Source organism: Cololabis saira, chromosome 4 (assembly GCF_033807715.1).
Source record: "Cololabis saira isolate AMF1-May2022 chromosome 4, fColSai1.1, whole genome shotgun sequence".
Lineage (NCBI taxonomy): Eukaryota > Metazoa > Chordata > Actinopteri > Beloniformes > Belonidae > Cololabis > Cololabis saira.
Window position 1 is genome coordinate 2253907 of NC_084590.1, and position 26295 is coordinate 2280201.

General features: G+C 45.3%; 1 protein-coding gene across 1 annotated transcript in view; it reads right to left on the bottom strand.

Moving 5' to 3' along the window:
* Positions 1–9839: 9839 nt before the first annotated feature.
* The window catches only part of LOC133442209 (aldehyde dehydrogenase, dimeric NADP-preferring-like), a 43194-nt gene continuing 26738 nt past the window's right edge, over positions 9840–26295 (bottom strand). Inside the window, exons 5-10 of the mRNA XM_061720158.1 lie at positions 23936–24144; positions 22935–23052; positions 22711–22852; positions 22448–22614; positions 22259–22358; positions 9840–11462 (exon numbers count right to left, since the gene is read on the bottom strand). Coding sequence (XP_061576142.1) covers positions 11143–11462; positions 22259–22358; positions 22448–22614; positions 22711–22852; positions 22935–23052; positions 23936–24144 — 1056 coding nt within the window. The 3' untranslated portion in view covers positions 9840–11142. The remainder of the gene's footprint in view (positions 11463–22258; positions 22359–22447; positions 22615–22710; positions 22853–22934; positions 23053–23935; positions 24145–26295) is intronic.

Sequence of the window (26295 nt, forward strand, 5' to 3'; positions counted from 1 at the left end):
CGTCATCGTCATCATCTTCGTATCAATAAATCATTTAAACGTATCCTGTTGATGGCGTGGTCCTTGCTAGTGAATTGAATACGAATATGACAAGCAGTATGGAGGCTTTTTTAGATGTGCACTCACATGCAGTTCTAAGATACAGCCAGCAAATGTATATCTTTTGACTCTATTAAATGCTTCAAAACAGTGTGTTTTCCATGTTATCAAAGTGATTCAGTGCTTTAACAGGCTTCAGTTTCAATCACTAGAAGTAGGATTTGATTGAAGCACATTAATCTCAGTAATTCCTCTAGCAGCAGATACTACATGTGTGAGTTCCACAGGTGTTGAGGATTGATGATGATAATTGATTAATGACAGAGGGAGGAGTCACTCTGGGCCAGGGTTTAAAACAGCTGTGTTTGGTGATGTCTGTATGCAACAATGGTGTCCGTGCAGCTTCTTGTGGTCGGCGTTGTCGTGCTTGTGGCCAGCGGGCTGAGCAACGCTCGCCGCCGAGGGATGAGACTTCCTCCTTACTGGCCGGCCAAGATGAAGACTTCTGACATGTCTGCAGACAAGCCAGCAGCAGAACCTGAGAAAGCACTATCCAGTTATTCAGCACAGCAAGCTGGTGGGTTCCACTCAAGCCTTCCCCAGCCTGCAGGTGAGCAGCTCAGATGGAAGTTTCCAGAAGATCCCGTGGATCCAGTGAAAAGGTCTCCTGTCCAGTTTAAAGTGCAGGAGCCAGCGGCGGTTAATAATATGGCTGTGAGGTGTGGTGAGAGCAAGATCCAGGTGGAAGTGAGCCAGGACATGCTGGGTCTTGGAACACTGATAAATCCAGATGAAATCACACTCGGTGGGTGTCCAGTTGTTGACGTGGATGAAGATGACCGTGTGTTGATCTTTGAATCGGATCTGCATGACTGTGGCAGCACACTGGAGGTATGAAGCTTGCATTCTGTGTTCAGGTTATCCATCAATTCAATGCTTGACTTGTTTTTTTTCTCCAAAATAGATGAATGGGAGGGACTTTCTCTATGCCTTTTCACTCATCTATAAGCCTAAAATGCTGGGGAAGAGTCCCATCATACGGAGCCAGAGAGCAGTCATCAGACTTGAGTGCCATTATACCAGCTGATGTTCCGTTTCCTCCAACTCACTTCAGCTGGACTTTTTGTGGCTGACCAGTTTGCTGTAACAATTAAACCTGTTTCTCCAACTCAAGCTTTGACTCGGTCTTACTCTTATTGCACTCAATGTTGGCAAGTCATGATCTATCTGGACTTTTCCAGCCAGGGTTCAGAATCACAGCACTGTCAGTCACTTGTGGTCTCCAATAATGGCTTGGTGTCCATGGTAGGTCTGCTGGACATGTCACACTCAAGGCCTGCAGGCCAAATCAAGCAGAATTATTATGTGGCCCTCTAGAGACCAAAGACATCTGCGCAGTGCATAGCCAGGGTGAGCCGGTGTTCTGCCAATCCTTGCTCCCCGCCGAGAAATGCTACTTCGTGGTTCTGCGCATGCGCACAGTCGATTTTCAAAGTTTGATTGCCACGCCATCATTTCTTGCACGATGCAAAATTGATATGGGATGTAGAGTATTTGATCCTTCAAAATGCACTACCCATGACATGAATTGCATTACACTTTGTGAACATTATACGATAAAGAGGAAAAAAAAACAATTTTCTATCGCTTTATTTGATATTCAGTCATTCGCCTTTAACCATGCAGGTCATTAAGAACACTTATTTACAATGACAGCCGGCAAGGGAGTAAAACACAGAATTGTAGCTCTGCAAAGGGAGAAAACCATTAGGTAGCATTTTTTTTGGCAAAGCAGCAAAAAACAGAGAGCTGGCACACCCAAAAATATTTTTTGTTAGTCTTACTAAAATTGTATTGTAAATCTGGGCTATTGGTATGTAATCATGATCAAAATAAAACGTATTTTCGCATGTAAAAACGTCCGTCAGGCGAGGTGTCGCGGCTCCTGCAACCGACCCTGAATTGACTGTTTAGACAACTCATCAAACGGAAGGTGGATGGTGGACATGAGCTCCCGTCCATTATTGAAGTCTTAGACTCCTGCGACAATGTTTTCCCCAAGATGAACTGTTTGCTTTGTATTCTGTATTCTGATATTGACATCAAGCTGCTCTGTGGAGCCTTTTTTCAGTTGTCGACAGGATCAGAGCATCAGCAGAGCGACGATGCTCACAGAGACTGAGGAGCCTCTCCTTGCTCATGTTTGAAAAAGAGCTTGCGGAGAAACTGGACTCTGATGAAATAAATGCATTCCAAGGCCAAGCCACGCCATCTTGCACTTTGTTTTTTTGCAACAGTGGCAGACCGCTGAAGTGGTTTCCAAGACCCCATGCATAAAAACTTTTTTTTTTATCAGCACAAAACTTTGAAGAGTTCAGTGGTCAAAACACTTGACATCATCAATTGGCACCCCCTTCTCTCCAAGGTGCTTGATGCACATCAATCCAATCAGGTGGCTCACCCAGATCCATCCACATAAATGTTGAGAACTCGTCATCCACTTCTCTAGATACTCCAAACATGCACTGTACAGGCCCTGCACATCAGCACAGAACTGGTCACAGCCCTTACCAAGTCCGTCTCTGCGCTTTCCTGCCAGTTGTCCCTTAACTTTAAGGGACCTGAAGTTGTTGCTCTTGCGTTCAAGAAGAATGGTGTGGATGCTGTTCAATATTTTCTTCACCTCCATAATGGAGTTGTTCTCCTTTTCCATGGCTTGAATGTGGGTGTGGAACACAGACATGAATGTGCCAGAGCTCACTGAAGTCGTTTTCAAAAAACTTCTTAATCACTATGGGAGGCTTTTCCTGAGACACAAATAATGCTTTTAAAGCTGGAAACATCTGTATCATCCTCTCAATGCCTGGGAACAATGACAGCCACCTTGTCTTGCTGTGAGAAAGCATCCTTCTGTACTCAATGTCAACAAAATCACAGCACTCCTTGAGATTCTCAGTGCACACAGTGTAAATGTGGAAGTACTGGTAGATTTTGAACATGATATTCTCAAGGTCAACATCTATTGTGTCTGCCTCATGATGAGCACAATTATTCAATATGTGTGCTGGGCAACCCACACCGATCACAGTCTTGTTCTGCAGCAACCTCTTCAAATTTGCAAACACATTATTTCCCTCTTCATTACGTCGGATTCCTCCAAAATTTGTGTTCCAATTGTCGCCAGTAAATGCAATGCATTTTTCAGACAAATAGTTTTTTTGCCAGTGTTTCAGTGAGGTATTTTGCAATGGTTTCTGCTGTCTCATTGGGTGTGTCTTTAACCTCAATTAATTTTGTTTGCACACCACCCTTCTTCTAGTCAAATACTGGATTATGATTGGGAATATCTTCACTGCTCCGTGGTTACTCCCATCTGTAGAAACACCACAGTACTGGATTTCTTTGAGTGCTTCATGAGCAACTTCAACAGAGTGGGGCACTATAACCAGTACTGGAGTTGAGGGGGGATGAGGGGGATGGCAACCCCCCCTGAAATAAAAACGGTCCAAATCATCCCCCCCTGAAATAAAAACGGTCCAAATCATCCCCCCCCCCCTGAAATAAAAACGGTCCAAATCATCCCCCCTGTAAAACTTCCATCCCTCCTTTCCATCCCTTATGTCATTTCATCAATGAATGTGGTTTTACTGCTATTTCAACATTTAGAGTCATCACCAGAAAAATAACACCAGAAAAATAACTTATTTGACAATTTTCACCTGTTTCAAGTAAATTTTCACTTGAAATAAGTAGGAAAATCTGCCAGTGGGACAAGATTTATCTTCTCATTACAAGCAAAAAAATCTTGTTCCACTGGCAGATTTTTCTACTTATTTCAAGTGAAAATCTACTTGAAACAGGTGAAAATTGTTGTTTTTTCCAGTGATGAGTCTTGTTTTAAATGTAATGAGATTTTTTTTTACCAAAATGAGACATTTTAACTAGAAATAAGACAAATATTCTTGTTAAGATTGTGAGTTTTTGCAGTGATCCATTTTACTTATCCTGTGAAGGACAGAGTCATATTGATAAGTTCAGAAAAGTGTTTTTTATTGTTGTGTTTTGATGTATTTGATGTAAGCCCAGTGGATATTTAAAGCTTACAGAAGGCTGCATTTAACTGCTGCTATGTCATTCCTGCAGTATTTCTGCAGGTGTTTTGGTCACTGCTATTATTTGTAATATATTACATTATTTGTAATCAGCACAAATTATCTGTCCCCATATGATCAAATCCACCATCCCCCCTGATTTCTTTTTACAACTCGGGTACTGGCTATAACGTTGAAGAGCTACTCTCACCTGGCACTGCCTTCTTATGTTTTTCTGTGTGGAACTGAGCTGCAAGGTCCCCGGCACCTTTACTGGACACAGAAACATAAGTGCCAGCTTTGCACACGGTGCACTCAGCCTCCCATATGTCCCGACCGGGTTTGTACATTGGAAATTCTTTTTTACAGTGCATCTGTGAAGCTGCATTTTGGCTTCGGCATCTTGGGAGCGTGTGCCCGGTAAGCGACACCGCCAGTGTCTGCTGCTTTCTTGTTGAGTGTTGGAGATCCACCCACAAGGGGATTACGTCACACACGCTGACCCAAACAAGGATAACTGGGGGGCGCACACACATATACACACACACGCACAAAAGGAAAACCGGACATTATCATCAATTTATAAAACCCCCCCGGACGCCCCGGACAGGACGTAAAAAGTGGACATGTCCGGGGAAAAGAGGACGTTTGGTCAACCTACACAAGATCATAACTCAACTGGTCCCCTTGAGGATTTGTCCCTCTTTATTGCATTCCCAACACTGACATTTACCTTCATACCTTCATGATTGCAAGTCTACACATTCTGGATAGGTGATGTTCAGTGCTTTAGGTCTGACATTTGCTGTGAGAAGGACATTCAGTGAGGTAGTTTGATATAGAACAAATTGATACTTGAATCCATTATAAACAGGCCCTCACTGGACCAAACGCAGCAATAAAAAGGAAATTTGCCGTGCTATTTTAAGCAAATTGATCTCATTCATTCCTCTGTTAACAACTGGACCAAGCAATTAGTAGAAGACGTGCAGCTGTGAATTCCACAGGTGTGCAGGAGGGTCGAGTTAATGACAGAGGGAGGAGTCATTCTGCATCAGGGTTTAAAACAGCTGTGTTTCACAATGCTGTATGCAACAATGATGTCTGTGGAGCTTCTTGTGTTCAGTGTCGTGCTTGCAGTCAGCGGGCTGAGCAACGCTCGCCTCCATGGTAGGAGATTTCCTCCTTACTGGCCGGCCAAGATGAAGACTTCTGACATGTCTGCAGGAAAGCCAGCAGCAGAAACTGAGAAAGCACTGTCCGGTCTGTCAGCACAGCAAGTTCGTGGGTTCCACTCAAGCCTGCACCAGCCTGCAGGTGAGCAGCTCAGGTGGAAGTTTCCAGAAGATCCTGTGGATCCAGTGAAAAGGTCTCCCATCCAGTTTAAAGTGCAGGAGCCAGCGGTGGTTAACAGCGTGGCTGTGAGGTGTGGTGAGAGTAAGATCCAGGTGGCAGTGAGCCAGGACAGGCTGGGTCTTGGAACACTGATAAATCCAGATGAAATCACGCTTGGTGGCTGTCCAGCAACTGACGTGGATGACGGTGCTCGTGTGCTGCTCTTTGAATCGGAGCTGCATGACTGTGGTAGCACGCTGGAGGTATGTGCAGTCATTGTAATGCTTTTCCTGAAGTTAACTTAGTACTGATTCATTTGTGCTTTAATCAGAACTGTGGTCTATAGACCAGCTTATCCAACTTAAGCCTAACTCATTGTAATTTTGTCTCTTAGGTGACGGACGATGGGTTCAGCTATGCATTTGTCCTGATCTACAAGCCTCGCATGTTGGGCAAGAGTCCTATCATAAGGAGCCAGAGTGCAGTCGTCAGTGTTGAATGCCACTACAGGAACTAAAGTGTGTAATGGCCCATGACACCTCTAGGCTGTATTGTAAAAATAAAGTCTGAAACGCCTTAATGTGGTCCCCTTGCTGTATGGAAGTTTTGTGTGCAGTTTTTGGAGCTCACAGGCAGGGCCTACATGTGCAAGATGAGTAACTGGGGAGACAAAGAGGTCTGCAAGTTACTCCTTCTCAGACGCTATGAAGCGGTGTATGTCCGGAAGCAGAAAGTGGTCCCTATTGTGTTCTTTCGCTAAATGAATTGCCTTAACATGCTCAAACTCACCAAATGTTGCACACACTTCAGGTGTTGTGAAAAATTGTGTATTTTATGGGCGATGGGCATCAGTGTACAAAATGGGCTCGATAGCGCCACCTATTTTGTTTTTTTGACAAGCCCCACAATATGCCAAAGGAGGAATTGGAAGAACATCTGGAAAAGCATAATAGCACAGAGGCTGTCCACTTACTTGGAAAGGAACAAGTACAATGATAGATCCGTACAAAAAGCAGGCATTCCTGGTTTCTCTGGTTGCCTGGAGCATACCAGTATGATTTGGCACCAGATCCAAGCCGCTAAGGACAAACGAGACCTCCATGTCATCTTCCTCGACCTGGCTAATGCCTTTGGCTCAGTTCCCCATGAACTCCTCTGGGAATCTTTCAACTTTTTCCATGTACCAGAACCCATCACTACGCTGGTAAAGACCTACTTCCAAGACCTTCAATTGTGTTTCACAACACCTGACTTCACTACAACATGGCAGCGCCTGGAAGTTGGCATAATGGCAGGCTGTACAATCTCACCTCTAGCTTTCACTATGGCCATGGAAGTCATCAGGGCCTCAAAATGGGTGGTGGGTGGCGAGCGAACTAAGAACGGCATCCGTCTGCCACCCATCCGAGCATACATGGATCACATGACTACAACTGCAGCATGCACCAGGCGACTACTTGCTAAGCTGCAGGAGAACATCACGTGGGCCCAGATGAGAATCAAGCCAATTTTATTTATATAGCGTCTAATACAACAAAAGTTGTCTCTAGACGCTTTCCAGAGACCCATACCCAGAACATGACCCCCGAGCAGTTATTACATAAACAGTGGCAGGTAAAACTCCCCTAGTGGGAGAAAAACCTTAAGCCAAACAGTGGCAACGAAAAACTCCCCTTTAGGAGGGAAGAAACCTTGAGCAGGACCAGGCTCATAAGGGGGGACCCTCCTGCCGAAGGCCAGACTGGTGGGTCAGGGACGGCAACAGCACAGCAGGCAGGTGGAAGCAGCAACGGGATGACCAGGGGTGGGGACCGCAGGCCAGCACGCAGCTCCCGAAGCTCCGGCCCAATCAAGTCCCAGGTTGGGGTGCAGGGTCGGGGAAAGGCTGAGAAGGGGCACGGCCAGGGAGAGGAGTCTTGAAGGACGAACCTTCTCCCCCGCCCAAAAGGGGCCGTTACCCTGCCCCTCTCACTCCCACGCTGCAGGTTCCGGTGTCCGGCAGAGGATGCTGCAACATGGACAAAAGAGAAGGAGAAGGGGGGGGGGGGGCAGCACAAGAAACTACAAGAGCGACTCTAACACACTAGAGTTTACACTACCTAGAGATTTACCAACACCAGCTAGAGGTCTACTAAACACTAACTATAGGCTTTACTAAACAGAAATGTTTTAAGTTTAGTTTTAAAGGTGGAGGTGGTGTCAGCCTCCTTAACCCAGATTGGAAGTTGGTTCCATAGTAGTGGTTCCTGATAGCAGAACGCCCGCCCTCCAAATCTACATTTGGATACTCTAGGAACTACGAGTAAACCTGCACTCTGAGAACGGAGAGCTCTGACAGGAACATAAGGCACTATCAGGTCTTGCAAATAATGCGGAGCTAAGCCGTTTTGGGCTTTATATGCAAGTAATAACATTTTTAATTGGATTCTGAACGCCAAATCTCAAAGCGTCTCCATAGTCAAGGGACAGCTTAAGGATGTGATGTTCTGCATTGGAGATGACCCAATACCAACGGTGATTGAGCAACCTGTGAAAAGCCTGGGTCGATGGTACACTGCCAGCCTCAAGGATAGAGATCAAGTGCAGGAGGTACGGCAGGACATCGCCGACGGTCTGGAGAAGATCAACAAGACCCTACTGCCTGGGAAGCTCAAACTTTGGTGCCTACAGTTTGGACTTCTCCCCCGGGTAATGTGGCCACACACCATGTATGAGATCCCAATAACAACTGTGGAAAAGATGGAGCGAACTATAACATCATACGTGAAGAAATGGCTTGGTGTCCCACGTTGTCTAAGTAACATCGGCCTCTACGGCAAAGGGGTCCTTGAACTACCACTCTCAAGTCTAACGGAGGAGTACAAGTGCTCAAAAGTAAGACTGCAGATGACATTGAAGGACTCCAAAGACCCGACAATCAGCAATGCTGCACCTCCAGTGCTAACTGGACGAAAATGGACTCCATCCAATGCTGTGCAGCAAGCTACATTTGCACTGAGACACCAAGACATCGTGGGGCATACCCAGCATGGAAGAGGAGGCTTTGGCCTGGCAACTATAAAACCAACCTGGCAAAAGGCCTCAACATCTGAGAGGAGGAAACTGGTGGTCGAGGAGGTACGCAGGCAGGATGAGACTGCAAGAAGTGCAAAGGCTGTCTCCCTTTCTAAACAGGGGCAATGGATGCGATGGGAAGGCCTGGAGAGGCGAAAGCTCAGCTGGAGCGAACTATGGCAAATGGAAGCAAGTAACATCAGCTTTATTATAAGAGCGGTATATGATGTGCTTCCATCACCAAAAAACCTACATCAGTGGTATGGTGAAGGCCCAACCTGCCCCCTCTGCCCAGCCCCAGCGACTCTCAGACACATCCTGACGGGGTGCAAGACCAGCCTCACACAAGGCCGCTACACCTGGAGGCACAATCAAGTCCTCAAGAGCCTGGCTGCAGCACTTGAGACCAAAAGGAATGCAACCAACGCCTTACCCCCAAGACAAAGCAATCCCATGAAATCCCATGAAATCAGAAGCCAGAAACTGGACACCTAGCCATGGCCCAGGACTGGAAGATGCTTGTTGACATTGGGCAGCAACTAATTTTTCCACCTGAGATTGCACCACTTTTTTTTTTAAAGTTTGATCCCAGCTGAACTCCCACGATTACTAAGTAACACAAGCTTTAATCCTGTGGACTCTTGACTACTGCCCAGTGGTCTGGTCAAACGCCACAGCAGACATGATGAACAAACTTAAGAGTGCAAAATAGATCAGCTCGCTTGGTCCTGGGTTGTGATTTCAGAACAAATGTATTTAAAATGCATAGAAATCTCAGCTGGTTAATGGTAAGAGAAAGATTACTTTATTAATATTTGTAAGAAATGTATCCATATCACAAATCCTACACCAAGTTCTATACAAAAAAGTATGTTACAGTTCAGAAAATTATAGCTACAGCACAAGAAATGCACAAGAGGGAACTTTTCACTGCCAAAGACAAACTATGGTAAAAGAACTGATGTGCAGAGCTGTGTCTTCATGGAACCCACTTCCCAAACTCTTTAAGCAAACTATTAACATAAGAATTCAAATTGTTAGTAAAGTAACATCTCCAATAGATACATATAAAACTTTAATTATTAAATAATGTAGATAGTATATGCACATAGACATGTGTGTGTATATATATATATATATATAGAGAGAGAGAGAGAGAGAGAGAGAGAGAGAGAGAGAGAGAGAGAGAGAGAGAGAGAGAGAGAGAGAGAGAAGAGAGAGAGAGAGAGAGATTGATAGATATATAATATAAATAAATGAAATAATGTAGACAATATATGGGTATGTATGTATATATATATATATATATGTGTATAATATAAATAAATGAATATTTATTAAATATGGTTATTGGTGCAAACAATGATAACTATACATGGTTTCAATTTGTTGTTATAAAATGTAGGAATATGTATTGTTTTTATTTATATCTAAATGTTAAACGGTATGACTTTTAAAAAAAATATATTTTCTGTTGTTTTTTTTATATGCTACTTCTTTAGGTTGGCTTTAAATTTTTTGTTGTAATGTACTGTGTATTATGTGTAGGACCCCAGGAAGAATAGCTGTAGTTTTGCTGTCGCTAATGGGGATCCAAATAAAACTATAAACTATAAACTAAACTCCTCTCTAGGTCTCAGGAGGAGAAGAAAACTGACCTACCAAATCAGAGCTGATGTAGGATTACTTGAAGTTTTGCAGTGTGCATACAATAACAAACTCAAGATATCTGATATGTGTGAAAGAATATGACATGAGTACATGAAATGGTATTGTAAAGAATTATACCATTGAAGAAGCAGCAGATTTGTCAGACGTCTGTCCAAAAACCGTTTACTAAACACTAGACTAATGTTCATAAAGAAAGTTAACATAAAGTTAAAGGTGTCTTGGATGAGGACCAACATTTATGTTGTCTTGTCTTGTATCTTTAATTGAACCTTTATTGAAAAGACACATAATGGAGGAATCTTTAGAAGCTGATAGAAAATATGAACAAGAGGAACACAGCTATTTTCCTCCTCACATCGTCCCCATCTACACTTACCTGGCTCCCTGCTGGCATCTGGTGGCCACAGAAATTATTTTATTGCACCAAAATGTGAACGAACCTGCAACTTTGAACAAACATCTGCACCAAGCAATGATGAACAGACAAATTACAAAAGTGCAAATGACGAGACTGGTTGATGCCCGTTGGCTCAAAAATATATATACCGTCACCAGTATAAGTGGGAATACTGAAAACCAAGTTTTAAACACTCTATGAAGGGAATTTTAAAAGTGTTATAAAAATTACATCTGATAATATATGAAGCATTTTTTAATTCTTGAACAAAATAAGCATACATGCCTTTTCTTCATCAATATTAACCCTAAAGCAAAGAAGCATCAAACTTTATGTATCATTTTTATATTTTTGGCTACTTGTTGAACAAAAACAGCTGATAGAAATAAAGAAAAAGCAACCAGGAAAAAGTTATATCAAAATGTTATTCCCCCTTTTTATATATAAAAACATCTAAATATAAAAGAAGACTCAAATGCGGTGTCATCCTACTATTGCAGCAGGCGCTCTTTTCCATTTTTTGACAGATCTTGATGGTGACTTGAAGTGGTACCGTCACCAGTAGTTATAAAAGCCTCTCCAGTACCAGCAGGTGCAGTTGAGCCCTGCAGCGATGAGCAGGATTGTCACCAGAGTGATCAGCAGGCCGAGACCGATTACAGTAGCAGCAATAGCCCAGATCAGCGTCCTCTTGGACGTGTCGATCAGAGGTGACTTGAGGGCCAACCGGGCCCTGCGGGCCCGCTGGCGGTTCTGAGGGGGATAGCGAGCCAGGTTGACACTCTCCATGTTGAGTGAGCGGACAAGGCAGGCCCTGTGGTGGCTCAGCTGGTCGAAGGTGTGTTTGCCGTGGTAGCAGCCCATCCCACTCTGACCTGCAGGGGGACACACAAGCTCTCATTCAGCTCTGGTCAAACGGGAACATAATAATAATTAAAGCTGCAAGCAGCGATGAACGGGCCCTCGCGTGTGCAATTTTCACCCATAAAGATCAAAGACTCAAAACTAAGTCCTATGACACCCATGACTCTTTATGTCAAACCATTAAAAAAATATGGCAGAAAATAGGATCTATGAAATATGGACCAATCAGAAGAAGGGGGGGCGCGCTTTTTGGCGTCTAGCGTCGCCATGGTAACACTTTTGAAAGAGAAAAGTAATGCACATCGTCGCAGGATGGAGACGCACATTTTGATGTATAACACACCTGGGTGCACGTTACGGTTCGGGCCGTATTAACGGCAGAAGAAATGGCATAAATTGCGCCAAAATCACACGATCAAACTGGACAGGCACAGACTGCAACGGACAATTAGGTCTGCATTGGGACTAATTGGGACTAAGCTCCATCTATCGATGACCTGTACCGGTCCAGGACCAGGAAACGGGCAGGTAACATCTCTGCAGATCCCTCACATCCAGGACCAGGACCTGTAGCGGTCCAGGACCAGGACCAGGACCAGGACCAGGACCAGGACCAGGACCAGGACCAGGACCAGGAGCAGGACCAGACCCCTCACACCCAGACCAGGACCTGTAGCGGTCCAGGACCAGGACCAGGACCAGGACCAGACCCCTCACACCCAGGACTCAGTCGATGTTCCAACTCCTCCCTCTGGACGGCGCTATAGAGCTCTGTACGCTAGAACCTCCAGACACAGAGACAGTTTCTTCCCCCAAGCTGTTTCTCTGATGAACTCCCACAAATAACAGTCTCAGATACCCCTTTTCTACCAAGCTGGTTCCAGGGCTGGTTCTGGGCTAGAGCCAGACTTAGCACCAGTTCTTTGGTTTTACACAGCCTAAGCACCGGCTCCTGCGTCTCAAAACTGGTGCTATACCAGCCCCAGGTCTTTGCTGGGCCAGGTGTAAGAACCGCTTTTCGTTGGGGGCTACGTGCTTACGTCAAGGGCTGGGGGCGGGGCTGGGGGCGGGGCTGGGGGCGGGGTTACTGAACAACCAAAGCAGGAGTAAACACGGAAGAGCGCCGTTTTTAAACAACGGAGCGTTGAAGACGGCGGTTAACTTAACAGACTGTTAAAATCTAACGTTAAAATGGATGTAAAGCAGAAGCAGCAATGGTGAACTTGCTGGATCGCAAACTTTTGCTGTCCAAGAAAGGCTTGAGAAGCCAGCAGCAACACTTGGGGTGTGTCCCAATACTCCCCCTCGCCCTAGGCTCTGCGTTGATGTACGCGGCGACGCGCGCCGTACGCCGTAATTTCTTAACAGGCGTAGCTACAACTGATAGATTTCATCTATTAAACCAACATCTTCCTAAATGATTTATTTCATCCAGCATAATTCTCAACAGAGCTGCAGGTTTCTCCCCCGGGAAGACGGTGCAGGTTGAGCCGGCTGAGGAGCTGCTGTTACCATGGTAACAGCTGCTGCTGTGCCCCGGGGCTGCCAGCTCTCAAGTCAAATTTCTTAACAGGGTTATTTGGATAAACTGAGCCCAGGTTGGGGATCTTAAAGGTTACTTTACCTGAAAAAATATTAAAACTTAATAAAGTGCCATATTAACAGCGCTACAGCTGAAATTAAAACAGCTTTTGGCTCTCAGCTTCCTGATCAGGGTAGGGATGAAAACGAGGGGGAGTGGTGGTGACGTATACAGTAACGTGATGACGTGGCTCTCTGGCCAGCTGCTGGCCAGCACCAGCTTGTGTAAAAGGAAACGGTTCTTACTTAGAACCAACCACGAACCGGCTCTAGCACCAGCACTAGCACCAGCCCTGGAACCAGCTTGGTGTAAAAGTGGTAAGAGTAACCAAACACGTGCAATAATACTATACTAATTTGTTTGGTATAATTGTATATATGTTATTTTATTCAGAGCTGTCATTTTTTTCTCTACCTCAAACTGCTGCACCTTAGATGTTTATTTGTATATATGTCAACAAGTACCACATTTGTTTATTTGTTTATTTACTGCCTAAAGAGCGAAATAACCGGAGTCAAATTCCTTGTTGGACAATGTTCGAACCTGGCCAATAAAGATGATTCTGATTCTGATTCCGATTCTGATTCTGATTCTGATTCTGATTCCGATTCTGATTCTGATTCTGATCTCTTCCTCCAGCTCTTCCTTCAACTCTTCCTCCAGCTCTTCCTCCAGCTCTTCCTCCATCTCTTCCTCCAGCTCTTCCTTCAACTCTTCCTCCAGCTCTTCCTCCATCTCTTCCTTCATCTCTTCCTCCATCTCTTCCTCCATCTCTTCCTCCAGCTCTTCCTCCATCTCTTCCTCCAGCTCTTCCTCCAGCTCTTCCTCCAGCTCTTCCTCCAGCTCTTCCAGGGGAGTCCGAGACGTTCCCAGGCCAGCCGAGAGACATAGTCTCTCCAGCGTGTCCTGGGTCTTCCCCGGGGTCTCCTCCCGGTGGGACATGCCTGGAACACCTCCCTAGGGAGGAGGGACATGCCTGGAACACCTCCCTAGGGAGGAGGGACATGCCTGGAACACCTCCCTAGGGAGGAGGGACATGCCTGGAACTCCTCCCTAGGGAGGCATCCAGGAGGATCCGGTACAGATTCATGGACAATGTCTCCCACCCCCTTCATGAGACTGTCAGAGCCCTGGAGAGCTCCATCAGAGACCGGCTTCGTCACAATTTTTAGAATACCGACAACTTAAGTCCATAATAAGTAAAAAATATAAACTCAACCAACTGGATCTGCAACTTCCCATTAAGGTAACAGAGTTACTTAATCTAAACACCCCAAAAACCTTAACACTAATCACATTTCTTGGTCACAAATATGTTTAAATACTTTCACTATGACCAAGAATCCAATCCAAGAATCCGGTCCCCTCATCCTGGGTGGGGTTGGTGAAAGGATCTTTCTGTGTGGAGTTTGCATGTTCTCCCGTGTTCCCTTGGGTAGCTAATGTGAGCTACCCTCACAAAAACATGCACACAGTCCTGGGCTATACATGCCCCCTCTGGCCAACCGGGGCGCCAGATGGGGTGGGGAGGATCTGGCCGTAATAACGTGATCCTTCCACGCGCTACGTCCGGCCAGAGAAACCCCACCCTGTCTGGTGAAAAGACGCGGCCTGCTCACTCCTCAGGTTAAGGAGGAGACCTGAGCTCAGTGCAGGGCCCTCCCGGGGTTGGTAGAGGATAGTAATGACCAGGGGCCTCATTTAAAATGGACTGCGTAGGAGTCATACTAAAAGTGCACGTACGCTCAAAAGCCAAAAATGCCGGGCGCAAAAAAAAATCCGGATCAATAAAACCATGTGCACGCAGATTTGCACGCAACGTTCCTTTATGAATCACAGACCTGCGCAGCTGAATCCGCCTCTAATCCCGCCCTCTACACGCCCATAAATGCATATGGATGAGCCTACTGAGCATGTGCAGTGGCTTCCTCCAGCCTGTTTGGCGTCAGAATGAATTATAGCAGCCACCGTGACACTGACTTTCACGGAGACAGAGATGTTGTAGATGATGTGGAGGACAGGAAAACCACATTATTTGGTGGTCACAGTAAAAGTTAGAATAACTATATAAATAGTATACAATAAAATAAAGCGAGTGAGTGGCAGCACGCCGTTGCTGCGATAAACGCTGTGAGTTCCCCGGCGCAACAGGGGACACACACACACACACGTCCCCCCGTCTTTTCAAAATCATGTTTTTTTCCCCCTTACAGTTTAAAAACTAACGGTAGGCTCAGCCTTAAATTGAAAATTATCAAGACACTGTATGAAAGCGATACGAAAACGGCCCCGCAGCCCCGCATTCCAGGTGGGCTGGGGTGTGAGCCTGAAACTCCCACTCGCGGGGCTGGGCTTTTCCTGGGTGGGGGGTGGCTGCCTGCGCTGGGGGGGCATTGCTGCCTTGGGCGGTCGTCGTTAGGGCAGGGGGCGCGTGCCCCGGCGTCTGCAGGGACTCTGGCCTGTGGGGAACATGGGTGCATATCAGGGCCAGTACCACTGGCCCTGCCTCCTGGCTTCGTCCTCCTCTCCTCCTCCTGCCCCACTGCATGACTCACACACACATTCACTTAGGTCCGAGGGGTCGGGGGGTCCTGGGACGCGCGGCAGTGGCAGGACGCCACCGGGGAGCGGATAGAGAGCTCCGCGCTGCTGGTGCAGCCTCGCCTTGGGCCTCACTGCTTCAGCTGCCTGACCGGATCACAGTATGGGCGACGGACCGATGCACGGACTGCACAGCATGGAGGATGTTGAGGTGAGTCAAAGGTCTCAGCTGAGATTTACAATCGTATACGGCATCGAATATTATTTTCTAGCTCCATTTATTGTGATTTTTAAGTTATTTTACTTGTACTAGAAAAAGCTAAAACTACCAACCCATTGCCAGAATAAAATGTTCGTATTAAGTTTCGTTTTCGCGTATCATTTAACGCCACATTAAACGGCTGTTATCAATGAAATTATTGAAATTAAGTTTGACGTTAAGTGGCTTGTTACAGTGTGGATCATCTTGTATAAAGCAATCTGTAGCCTTTCTTCTTTGAAGGAGAGTGGTGCTGCTGCTATTGCTAATGAGGCAATTAATGGCAGTGTGAGTGAGGGGGTCGCAGAGAGGCATGGACGCAGATGCACAGAGTGGGATGGGGAGGAACATCTTGTGGATTTTTTGTTGTCACAGCCATTCCACAGTTTGGATGACGCAGCAAAGGGGAAGATCAAGACTGCTGGACGACCAACTCCACAGATCACCATGATCAACAGTCAACAGAAAGATTCCAAGCTGAATAAGGTCTGGTATGAGCGATATTCTTGGCTAACAGGCAGTCCCACGACTAACCGATTGTATTGTTGGCCATGCCTTCTGATGGGGAACCCTAAAGCTCACTTTAACACTGGGTCTGCTCAAGGATTCTGTGAGATTAAGAATTTGGATAGGGCTACAAAAAGGCATGACAAGTGTTTTGATCACATTGGCGCAAATAGTAGGCTGAAGCTTTTTGGTCAGGTGCACATCAACGAGCTGATTGACGAGGGAGCACGTTTGCAGAGAGCAAACTACAATGTAAAAGTCAGAAGAAACAGAGATGCGCTAATCCGTCTCATTGATGCAACATTGTATCTTGGAATGCAAGAGCAATCCTTCAGAGGGCACGACGAGAGGCAGGAGTCGGCTAACAAGGGCAACTACAGGGAGTTGGTGGACTTGATAGCATGCTATGACACCATATTAGCGGAGCATATTGAGAATTCTAGTGTGTTTTCTGGCCTGTCTAAAACAATTCAAAATTATTTGATATCAGCAATTGCATCGACAATTAAGAGTGAGATCAACAGAGAGGTGGATGCAGCTCCCTTTTTTGCATGGCAGATTGATGAGACAACTGATGTGAGCTGTCACTCTCAGTTGTCTGTTATTGTCCGTTACATAGAAGATAATGGCAAAATTCAGGAGCGCTTTTTGGGCTTTTTTGACGTATCCAGTGGACGGGAGGCCCAGTCCATTTTTGAGTTACTGCAGTCAGAGATGTCTGATCTGAACTTTGTGGAGAAGCTCATTGCACAAACTTATGATGGCGCTGCCGTTATGGCATCAGATCTTAACGGCTTACAAGCTAGGGTGCGAGCGGTTGCCCCCAGTGCAGTCTTTGTGCATTGCTATGCACATCGCCTTAATCTCGTCCTCAGCCAAGGATTGAAAAGCATCCCCAAGGCCAAGATTTTATTTGCTACTCTTGGTGGGTTCAGCTCTTATTTTTGCAAATTAACCAAAAGAGTAATGATGCTGGAAGAATCTGGATGTTCCAAAGTGCCAAGAAGTGCACCCACACGTTGAAACTTCACCTCTCGTATTGTCAACACAGTGGCTCTAAACAGAGACAGCCTAATAGACACATTCACTTGCATAATCAATCACCCCTCAATGGATGATGAGTCTATAAGAACAGCAGATGGGCTGAAGACAAAATTAGAAGATTTTGGGGTAAATCCACAAAGAACAGATTGCGCCCGCAAATAGCGCTGTGAATTGCGCTGCATTAGCGCCCGCAATTTGCCCCGCTTTAAGGTCCTATTCACAAGAGATTTTGCTCTAATGATATACCGGAGCAAACACGCCCATAACGTTTTGCGGCTGAGTGCAATTTGCACTTGTCTGAGTGAGCGGAGCTGTTTCCAGTGTTCTCCATATTTCAGCACACACATTGGTCCCTAATGAAAACTGCAGAGAGCACAATAGACTCAACTTTCACGTATTTGTATTTCTAGTATTTCGCATATAGATAGATAGATAGATAGATAGATAGATAGATAGATAGATAGATAGATAGATAGATAGATAGATAGATAGATAGATAGATAGATAGATAGATAGATAGATAGATAGATAGATAGATAGATAGATAGATAGATAGATAGATAGATAGATAGATAGATAGATAGATAGGTAGATAACATAAACATAAAAATCAACCACACTTCCATTCAGACAATAAAAGCACATTCATAATATTAAAATAAACATAGTTTATAGTGTAGTTGCCTTATTAAAATAAACATATAAGGTTTTTAAACAAATATCGTGTAAAGTGCAAACTAAAATATAGTCCAGTTGTGGCAGAGGTGAGTGTGTGAAACTGAGTTCAGGACGAGATAAACAGTCTTATTGCTGCGGGGACGCAAGGATCTCCTGAACCGCTCCGTTCTGCAGCGCAGTGAGCGGAGGCTGCGGACCCGACCGCTGCAGCTGCTGCCCCTCTGTTGCTCCTGGAGGCTGTGGAAAGGGTGTCTCTCCATTATAGCACTCAGTTTGTTCAGTGTGCCCCTCTCCACCACAGATCTTAGCGGGTCCAGACTCCTGCCCAACACTGAGCCCGCTTTTTTGACCAGTTTGTTCAGTCGCCTGGTGTTTTTGATTGCAAGGCTGCCCCCCCAACACAAAGCAGCAAAAACGAGTGCACTGGCCACCATCGTGTGGTAGAACATAGCCATCATCTCCACACACACATCAAAAGACCTCAGTGTCTGTATGACATAAGCTAATGAAATGTCAAATGTTAAGAGGCTGTGCGCATTTACGCACAAGGCACAGCACCAGTAACTTCATTAACACCGGATCGGGATCAGATCAGGATCTAATGGTAATTCATGTTCTTTGTTTTGCTACACACACCTACAGGTCAGCTGTTAAACACACACATTCTAGATTTATATGTTTATATGGTGGAATTGTTTGTAATAAAGCAGCCCCTTATGTATGGATGAATCCTGAACTCCGTCCTGTTACTTTTATTTTTAAATCCGAGATAAGTCCACAACCCCACTTGATCTGACTGTCTACAGTCATGTCTGACTGTAGATTTCACCCTCAATATCATTCAGTATCACACAGGCTTGAATGACATTGAAGAGAGAGAGAAACAGAGAGAGACGGGGAGTGAGGAGTTTGCGCGCAGTTTAATATACACGCTTCTGAAACACGGTATTTGCTCCACTATTTTTGCGTGTGGCAAATAGCCCTGGCCTTTGTGAATTAGGCGCTTTTTGCAATGAGGCTTATTTGCATAGAAAAGGGGCAATTTTGCGCCGAATGTATGAATATTACCTAATTTACATGCATGCAAATGGAACCGGCGCAGACTGCCACTATTTGCTTGGCAGCGCAGTTTGTGGAGCAATTCGCCCTTTGCGGGTGCTTTGTGAATTAGACGCTCTATTTTTGTCTCATTTGCACCGGTTTAGCGGCCGCAAAAGCCGTGCAATCCTTTTGTGGATTTGGCCCTTTGAATTCATGTTTTTGCTTTTTACATGTGAGCAGATTTTCTCCCACACAGATGTTGTGTTTGACGTGCTGCAGACAAAAGCAATGGCTGTTTCATTTTGTAAAAGGAGCGTTGAGAGGCTCATGGACACTATGGAGGAGCTGAAGTCAGAGGAGGCATTTGAGAGGATTTTCAGTAGAGCAGCAGATGTTACAGAGGATCCGGAGCTCATGCACAGAAGAAAACGAAGACAAGGTAATGAGGATCCCAGACAATTTTATAGGAAACTGTTTGACTCCATCCATGCAAGTGTTAAAAGTCAGATTGGTCAGCGGTATCAAAACCTTGAATGTTTAAGATTCATGGAGCTTCTGGATTTTGACAAATTACCGTTATTCAAAATGGACTTTCCCTTTGCTGCATTCACAAGTCTGACAGATAACTATGGCCATTTCTTTGACCTGGCAAAACTGAAGTCAGAGTTGCAGGTGTTTTACAGTGACAAGGAGATCCAAGGTGGCAGCATTAAGCTTTGTGATTTGCAGCCCCGCTCCTTCCCATACGCAGAGTACGCACATTGCGTAAGGCCCCCGACGGCCAGGGGCCCCCAATTGCCTGAGCGAATTTGCGGAGTTTAGGCAAAGAACGTACTATAGGATCCTCCCACTCTCTGAGTACTACAGACAGACCCCTCGCCACAGCTGCTGCTACGGTATTTGCGCAGTGGTGCGTTGTGAATCCAAAAACGTAACTTGACGTTCAATCTCATGCGTGCACGGCGCAGCAGCCAGCAGCTGTTTGTTTACGTTTACGAGCCGGCGACCGAGCCGGCGCTAAAAAGAAAACCTAGTTCAGAGTTACAGTAGTAACAGTAACACCAACACTGCAGACTGCAAAATGAAAAGGATATATCCTTCAGGGTGTGAAAAAAAGAAAAAGAAGCAACGGAATGATGAGCTGCGTCAACAACAGTCAGGTAACCAGCCAACGTGACTTCCATGCAACTTGCAGTGTTGCAGACTAGTAACGTCAATGTCGTGTTTTTGTTTTTAAAGAGGAATTCCACCATTTTTTTATATTTTACTATGTCATCATGTAATTAAGATACGGTAGATATTGGCTTAGAGAATGATGTTGTGTGGTGGTGTGGAACTTTGGAAGTTGAATTGTGGAAATAATAATAAAACAACAGTGACATACCTCCAATCTGTGGGGGGGCACCATGGAGGTGTGAATGAAAATGGGTGGAATTCCCCATTGTTGTGGTGAACTTGCCACAGTGTTGTACATAAGAAAATCATGCACAATCTACAGCATGATTTTTTGTCGTTTTGCTGTAGCTTTGTTAGTTGTATCTGTATGACTATGACCAGAGCCTTGGGGTACCTATCCCAGTGGGCCATATACAGTTTTTATCTTAGCCGGATATTTTTATACTTGGATTAACCTAGCTAATATATAATAATATAATATATATATATATATATATATATATATATATATATATATATATATATATATATATATATATATATATATATATATATATATATATTATATATTATATTATACATTTCAAATTTGCATAAAATTAGCTTGCATTCTGTTACTATGCCAAGTGTGTGTGTGTGTGTGTGTGTGTGTGTGTGTGTGTGTGTGTGTGTGTGTGTGTGTGTGTGTGTGTGTGTGTGTGTGTGTGGGGTGGGCCCGGGGCAGAGGGGGTGGGGGTAGTGGATTTATAACAGTTCAGTTATCTTATTGTTTGTTTGTCGCTCTCTTTTTGTATCTATAATTTCCAGGAGCTATGCTTAAGTTTGTGACTAAAGCCACAAAACAGCCACAGTCTACCTACTCTGAATATGGATTTTAACTGTTTTTAAGGTGAGAGAAACCCTGCAAAAACACTGGCCAAAATCAGTCCAAATCGGCCCAAATCGTGCCCAAATTGGCCCAAATCGCCGATTCCTGCTTAGGGCCCCCTGGGAGCCAGGATCGGCACTGGTGATTCGTTACAGTTAATGAAAGCCAGTGGACTGAGCGATGCAATGCCTGAATTGTACAGACTTATGTCTCTGATTGCCACAATCGGGGTTACATCTGCTGGGGTTGAGAGGAGTTTCTCTTGTCTGAAAAGACTGAAAAGTTACACAAGGAACACAATGGGACAAGAGCGATTGAGGAACTTGGCAATCCTTGCAATTGAGAGGAAAATTCTAAAATCTCTCAGAAAGAATCCTCACTGGTATGAGAAGACCATAGACATCTTTGTCGCACAGACTTCTAGAAGAATGGACTTCACTTTTAAGTAAATTTGTCACCCTGCCTCTCTGTCATGGTCCTGGTGGCAACAGCCACTCTGCCTTGTGACTTTACAAGATCTAAAGAAAAGGTGAGTATTCATAGTTCAATTTAGTTTCAACTAGTTTTAGTTTTTCCAATCACTGCCAAAGCTTGATTTCTGTTGATATTTTACTTACTACACTTTGTCTGACCTTGCAAGATCCAAAGAAGACGAGGCCTCACCGCAGCTATGAAGATAGTCTCCCAAGATGTAAATTGAGTGGAACACATTGCTTTGTTATTAATAATTCTAGATTTTCATGGTTTTTCTTTTTTCTTTTCAAATCAGAGGGTGTTCTGTAAAATTCCCACTGTGACGTACTGGGTGCCTTCACAGGTGTTGAACACTGGCCTGCTTCTTGTTACACCTCACATCCTTGATAAATACTGTAGTAGGCCTGTATGGTTCATCTGGAAACAACAGGATTGAATAAAATGATGTTGTTGTTAAGAAATCTTGTATGCCATTCTTTTACTGCTTAATTTTCGTTGAATATAAGAAAATAGGGTAGTCAACTAATATAAAATAACATGACGCCGTGGGTTGGTTTTCCTCCCGTCCTCCCCAATTTTTTCAGTCACCGGCCGCCACTGGTAGACGCACATTAAAACACTAAGTTATTATTCTCACCAACACCACCAAACGGTAGAGAGCTGAGGGTGTAGTGCATCATGACATCATTGACTGTCACTCCTCCACTCGTGGTTTCCTCAATCATTTTTTTGATTGCCTTACAGAGACAAGAGCAAAAGAAAAGAGTGAGACGGTATACTGGTATGTGCCAACTTTAAAAGCTGCCAAACAGTTTCTACGGCTCACCGTCTTATCCGAGCAGAAGATGTAGAGAGCCAGGGGTTTCTCTCTTTCATTGATGAAGTTAATGGCATCATCCATGTCACTGACAGTCACTATGGGCAGCAACGGGCCGAATATCTCCTCCTGCATCAGCCTTGAGTGGGGGGGCACGTCTTTCAGGACTGTTGGGGCTTTCAAACCAACATCAACATCCATTAAACTGAAATAAAAACCAGGTAAACTCCTTTGATCCGTGTGAACCAGAAACTGAAAACATTCCCTCCTACCAATGTAGCATTGTGAGGCGTCACTTTGCCCTCCAACGACTGGTGTGTAACCCTCCATCAGGCTCATGATTCTGTTGTAGTGCCGCTGGTTGATGATTCTGCCGTAGTCAGGGGAACATTTGGGATCGGCACCATAAAACTCCTGGGATGGATAAAAGAGGTCTTAATAGAGCCTCATACAGTGCAGCTACATCCAAAATGAGCAATCTACCGTCCAGTGTTACCAGCAGGGTTTGTCGGATGCATTCCACCACCCGGCCCTGGATGCAGGGTTCACACAGGATGTAGTCTGGAGCGATGCATGTCTGGCCGCAGTTGACGTACTTTCCCCATGTGACGCGGCTGCACAAAAACAAAGGTCAATGATTGTTTGGCTCACAGCTAGGGCTGTAACAATATATCGTGTCACGAAATTTCACGATACAAAAACGTCACGATACGTGTCGTGGAGGTGACAAACTGCAGCGCGATATTGGGTTATTAATATTAATATATTGTGTTTACTAGTAAATGACCGCACCTCGACCCGCGGACCAAAATCTGACTCCGCTCAGAAGAAACTAGTACCGTTTTGCGGTCCCCATCACGGAACTCTTGGGGGGTTTTGAGCTCCAAACTTTTGAGCAGGTGAAGCTCTGAGCTCTGTCATAAACTAAATAACAGTCATGTTGCATTTTGAGTTTGGGACTTTTCATAGTTTATTTATTTACTTTTATTTATGTATTTAATTTTAGTTGTTAAATTTCTGGAAAAGAAAAAAGTAAAATCATACATGAGAGAAACTATTCAGTTTGTGGCAAAATATGTGTACTTGTATGAAACTGAAGATGCATAATGCAAACCTGACATTTACTTTTAGTTCAGTTCGTGGAAAATGGTTGGCCTGGCTTTCTCTTTAAAACTTAAACAGTTATAAAGCATTACAAACTGTAACAATAGGGCAAACGCACAGCATTGTTTTGTATTTTGTGTCTTTCAAATAAAAGATAATTTTTTCCAAACATATGTTCCTCATTCAAGGTTGTTAAAAAAATACTGCTATAATATCGTATCGTTATCGTGACCTCAATATGGTGTATGGTACCGTATCGGGAGATTAATGTATCATTACACCCTTAGTATTTATCGTCTCTTAATCCGCTGTTCAGGTCTAAAATCTTGTTGGTACTGTTTGTAATTTCCCATCACTACTGGGATTCAGGTGGTGGTGTGCTGGTGTGATTACCGGCAGGCGACTCTGACGTCACAGTCCTTGTCGATGTAGCAGGGGCTCTTCCCCCCCAGCTCCAGGGTGACCGGGGTGAGGTGGCGAGCTGCCGCTCCCATCACCAGTTTACCCACGCTGGGACTTCCCGTGTAGAACACGTGATCAAACCTAAACTTCAGCAGCTCCTGGGTCTCGGAGGCTCCGCCGGTCACCACCGGATACAGATCCTGCAAATACACACAGATATGTTTTTTTTTGTTTTTTTTCTCAGAAACAGCTGGCACGATATTTCAAATGCAAATTAAAAAAAAGAATGATTGGTACTCTAACTTTGATTCATAGTTCTTCGCAGACACTATGAACCAAGCTATTTGTTTTATCCGTGCCCTTCTTCATTTCATTTGTTAATTCAGTAATTACATTTGTTGCAATTATGATTCACTTGGATGACCCATTTTAGTTGCAGGTGATGAAAGGAAGCAAGGGAGGAAGGAATCAGAGAAGGAAGGAGTCGAGACAGGGAATTAAGAAAGGATGCAAATTGTGAAGGAAGGAAGAAAGCGAGGAATAAGGGGATCCAGGAAAGAAAGAATCAAAGAAGGGTGTAAAAAGGAAATAAGGAAGGAAGAAAAAACGCAAAGGAAGGAAATGGTTGTTGATGCCTGTGTTAACAGAGGACTACTTCTTGATAGAGTAAAGTTTTTAATGTAATTTATGAGTGTATTAACATATAAAGGGATGTTGTTGAGAAAAACACAAAATATGGCTTTATACTTTCTCCAAATCAGTAAAAGTCAAAGCAGATTTACAGGACTGTCTCAGAAAATTAGAATATTGTGATTTTCTGTATTGGAGCTTAACCAGCGAGTTTCAGGAGCAGGACCACGCCTCAACCACGCCCCAACCACGCCTCTTCCGGCACCACGCCTCTCCGGCATACCTTCAAATACTAACCTAAACCTCAGTTCCTCTTCGCTCTCGTTCTTTTGCACCAGAGCCGAAAAAACGTCAAACACTAACACTTGTATATCTAAAATTTCTTACCTTTCAGACATGGATCTCGTCTCGCTGTCGCCATCAGACGACGACCTGTTTTCAGGTGATCTCCAGCAAGTTTCGGAGGAGGAAAACTCCTCAGCCGCCGCCGTGCCCGAAACACCGCTCTCCCGAGCTCGACAGCCGCCCAGGAAGCCGGCAAGCCGGCCAAGTTCTGTCTCTTCAGCCGTCCACATTCCACCCGGTTCATCCCTTCTGAACATCCGGCATTACTGCAGCTCACCGTCTTCCAGCCTTTCCAGCCCACCTCCGCCATCGGAGGGAAGAGGACGCGGATCAGGATCCGGATCAGCCCATAGCCGTCGTCGCAGGTCCCCAACTCCTTCTCCCACGAGGTTAACTCAAGCGCCCCGCCATCGACCCGACGACACAGGCTGCTCAACACGCCGGAGGTCCCAGCGTCATCACTCTCCAGCGAGAAACCCCGACGGCCGGCCTTCAGCAAACATCTCGGACTGGACCGTCGCCACCCTCCAGAAAACACTCCGGGATAAAAGAATCCCTTTTCACCGCACGGATAATAAGGCTAAACTTTTCAACCATCTCATGTCAGCCTGCCATGCCAACAGCCCCGCGGACACCAGTTCACTTCCGGATGACGTCATCACACCAACTCCGACGGCGCGCCGTGACGTCAACGCCCCCATTAAAGGGCCTGTCCAACTAAACCCTCCGGTTCAAAAGCAAAAAACTAATAAACGGAAGCAAGGTAAAAAAATAGCCATCGGAACAAGAAATACAGGTCAATCACCTACTTCAGCAGGAGCACACAGCCTCATCATTCCTGGACCTTCCACCTCCCATCCGGATTTCCATCCACACCAGCAGTCTCCTCCCTCCTTCTTCAAGGTCGCTGGCACCGGGATGCCAGCGCCCCCTGCTGCCCACCTCCAGCAACTACAGCAGCTAGATTCGGCCGGGGTTTCTGGCACCGGGATGCCAGCGCCCACCTCAGCCCACCTCCAGCACCTAGCCCACCTCCAGCACCTACAACAGCTAACTTCAGCCGGGGTTACTGGTACCGGGATGCCTGCGCCCCCCGCTGCCTACCTCCAGCACCTAGCCTACCTCCAGCACCTACAACAGCTAACTTCAGCCGGGGATTACTAGCACCGGGATGCCAACGCCCCCCGCTGTCCACCTCCAGCAATTACAGCGGCTAGATCCGGCCGGGGTTTCTGGCACCGGGATGCCAGCGCCCCCCTCAGCCCACCTCCAGCACCTAGCCCACATCCAGAACATACAACAGCTAACTTCGGCCAGGGTTACTAGCACCATGCTAGCACCCCCCGCCATGCCCTTCCAGCAGCCTCAACTGCCAG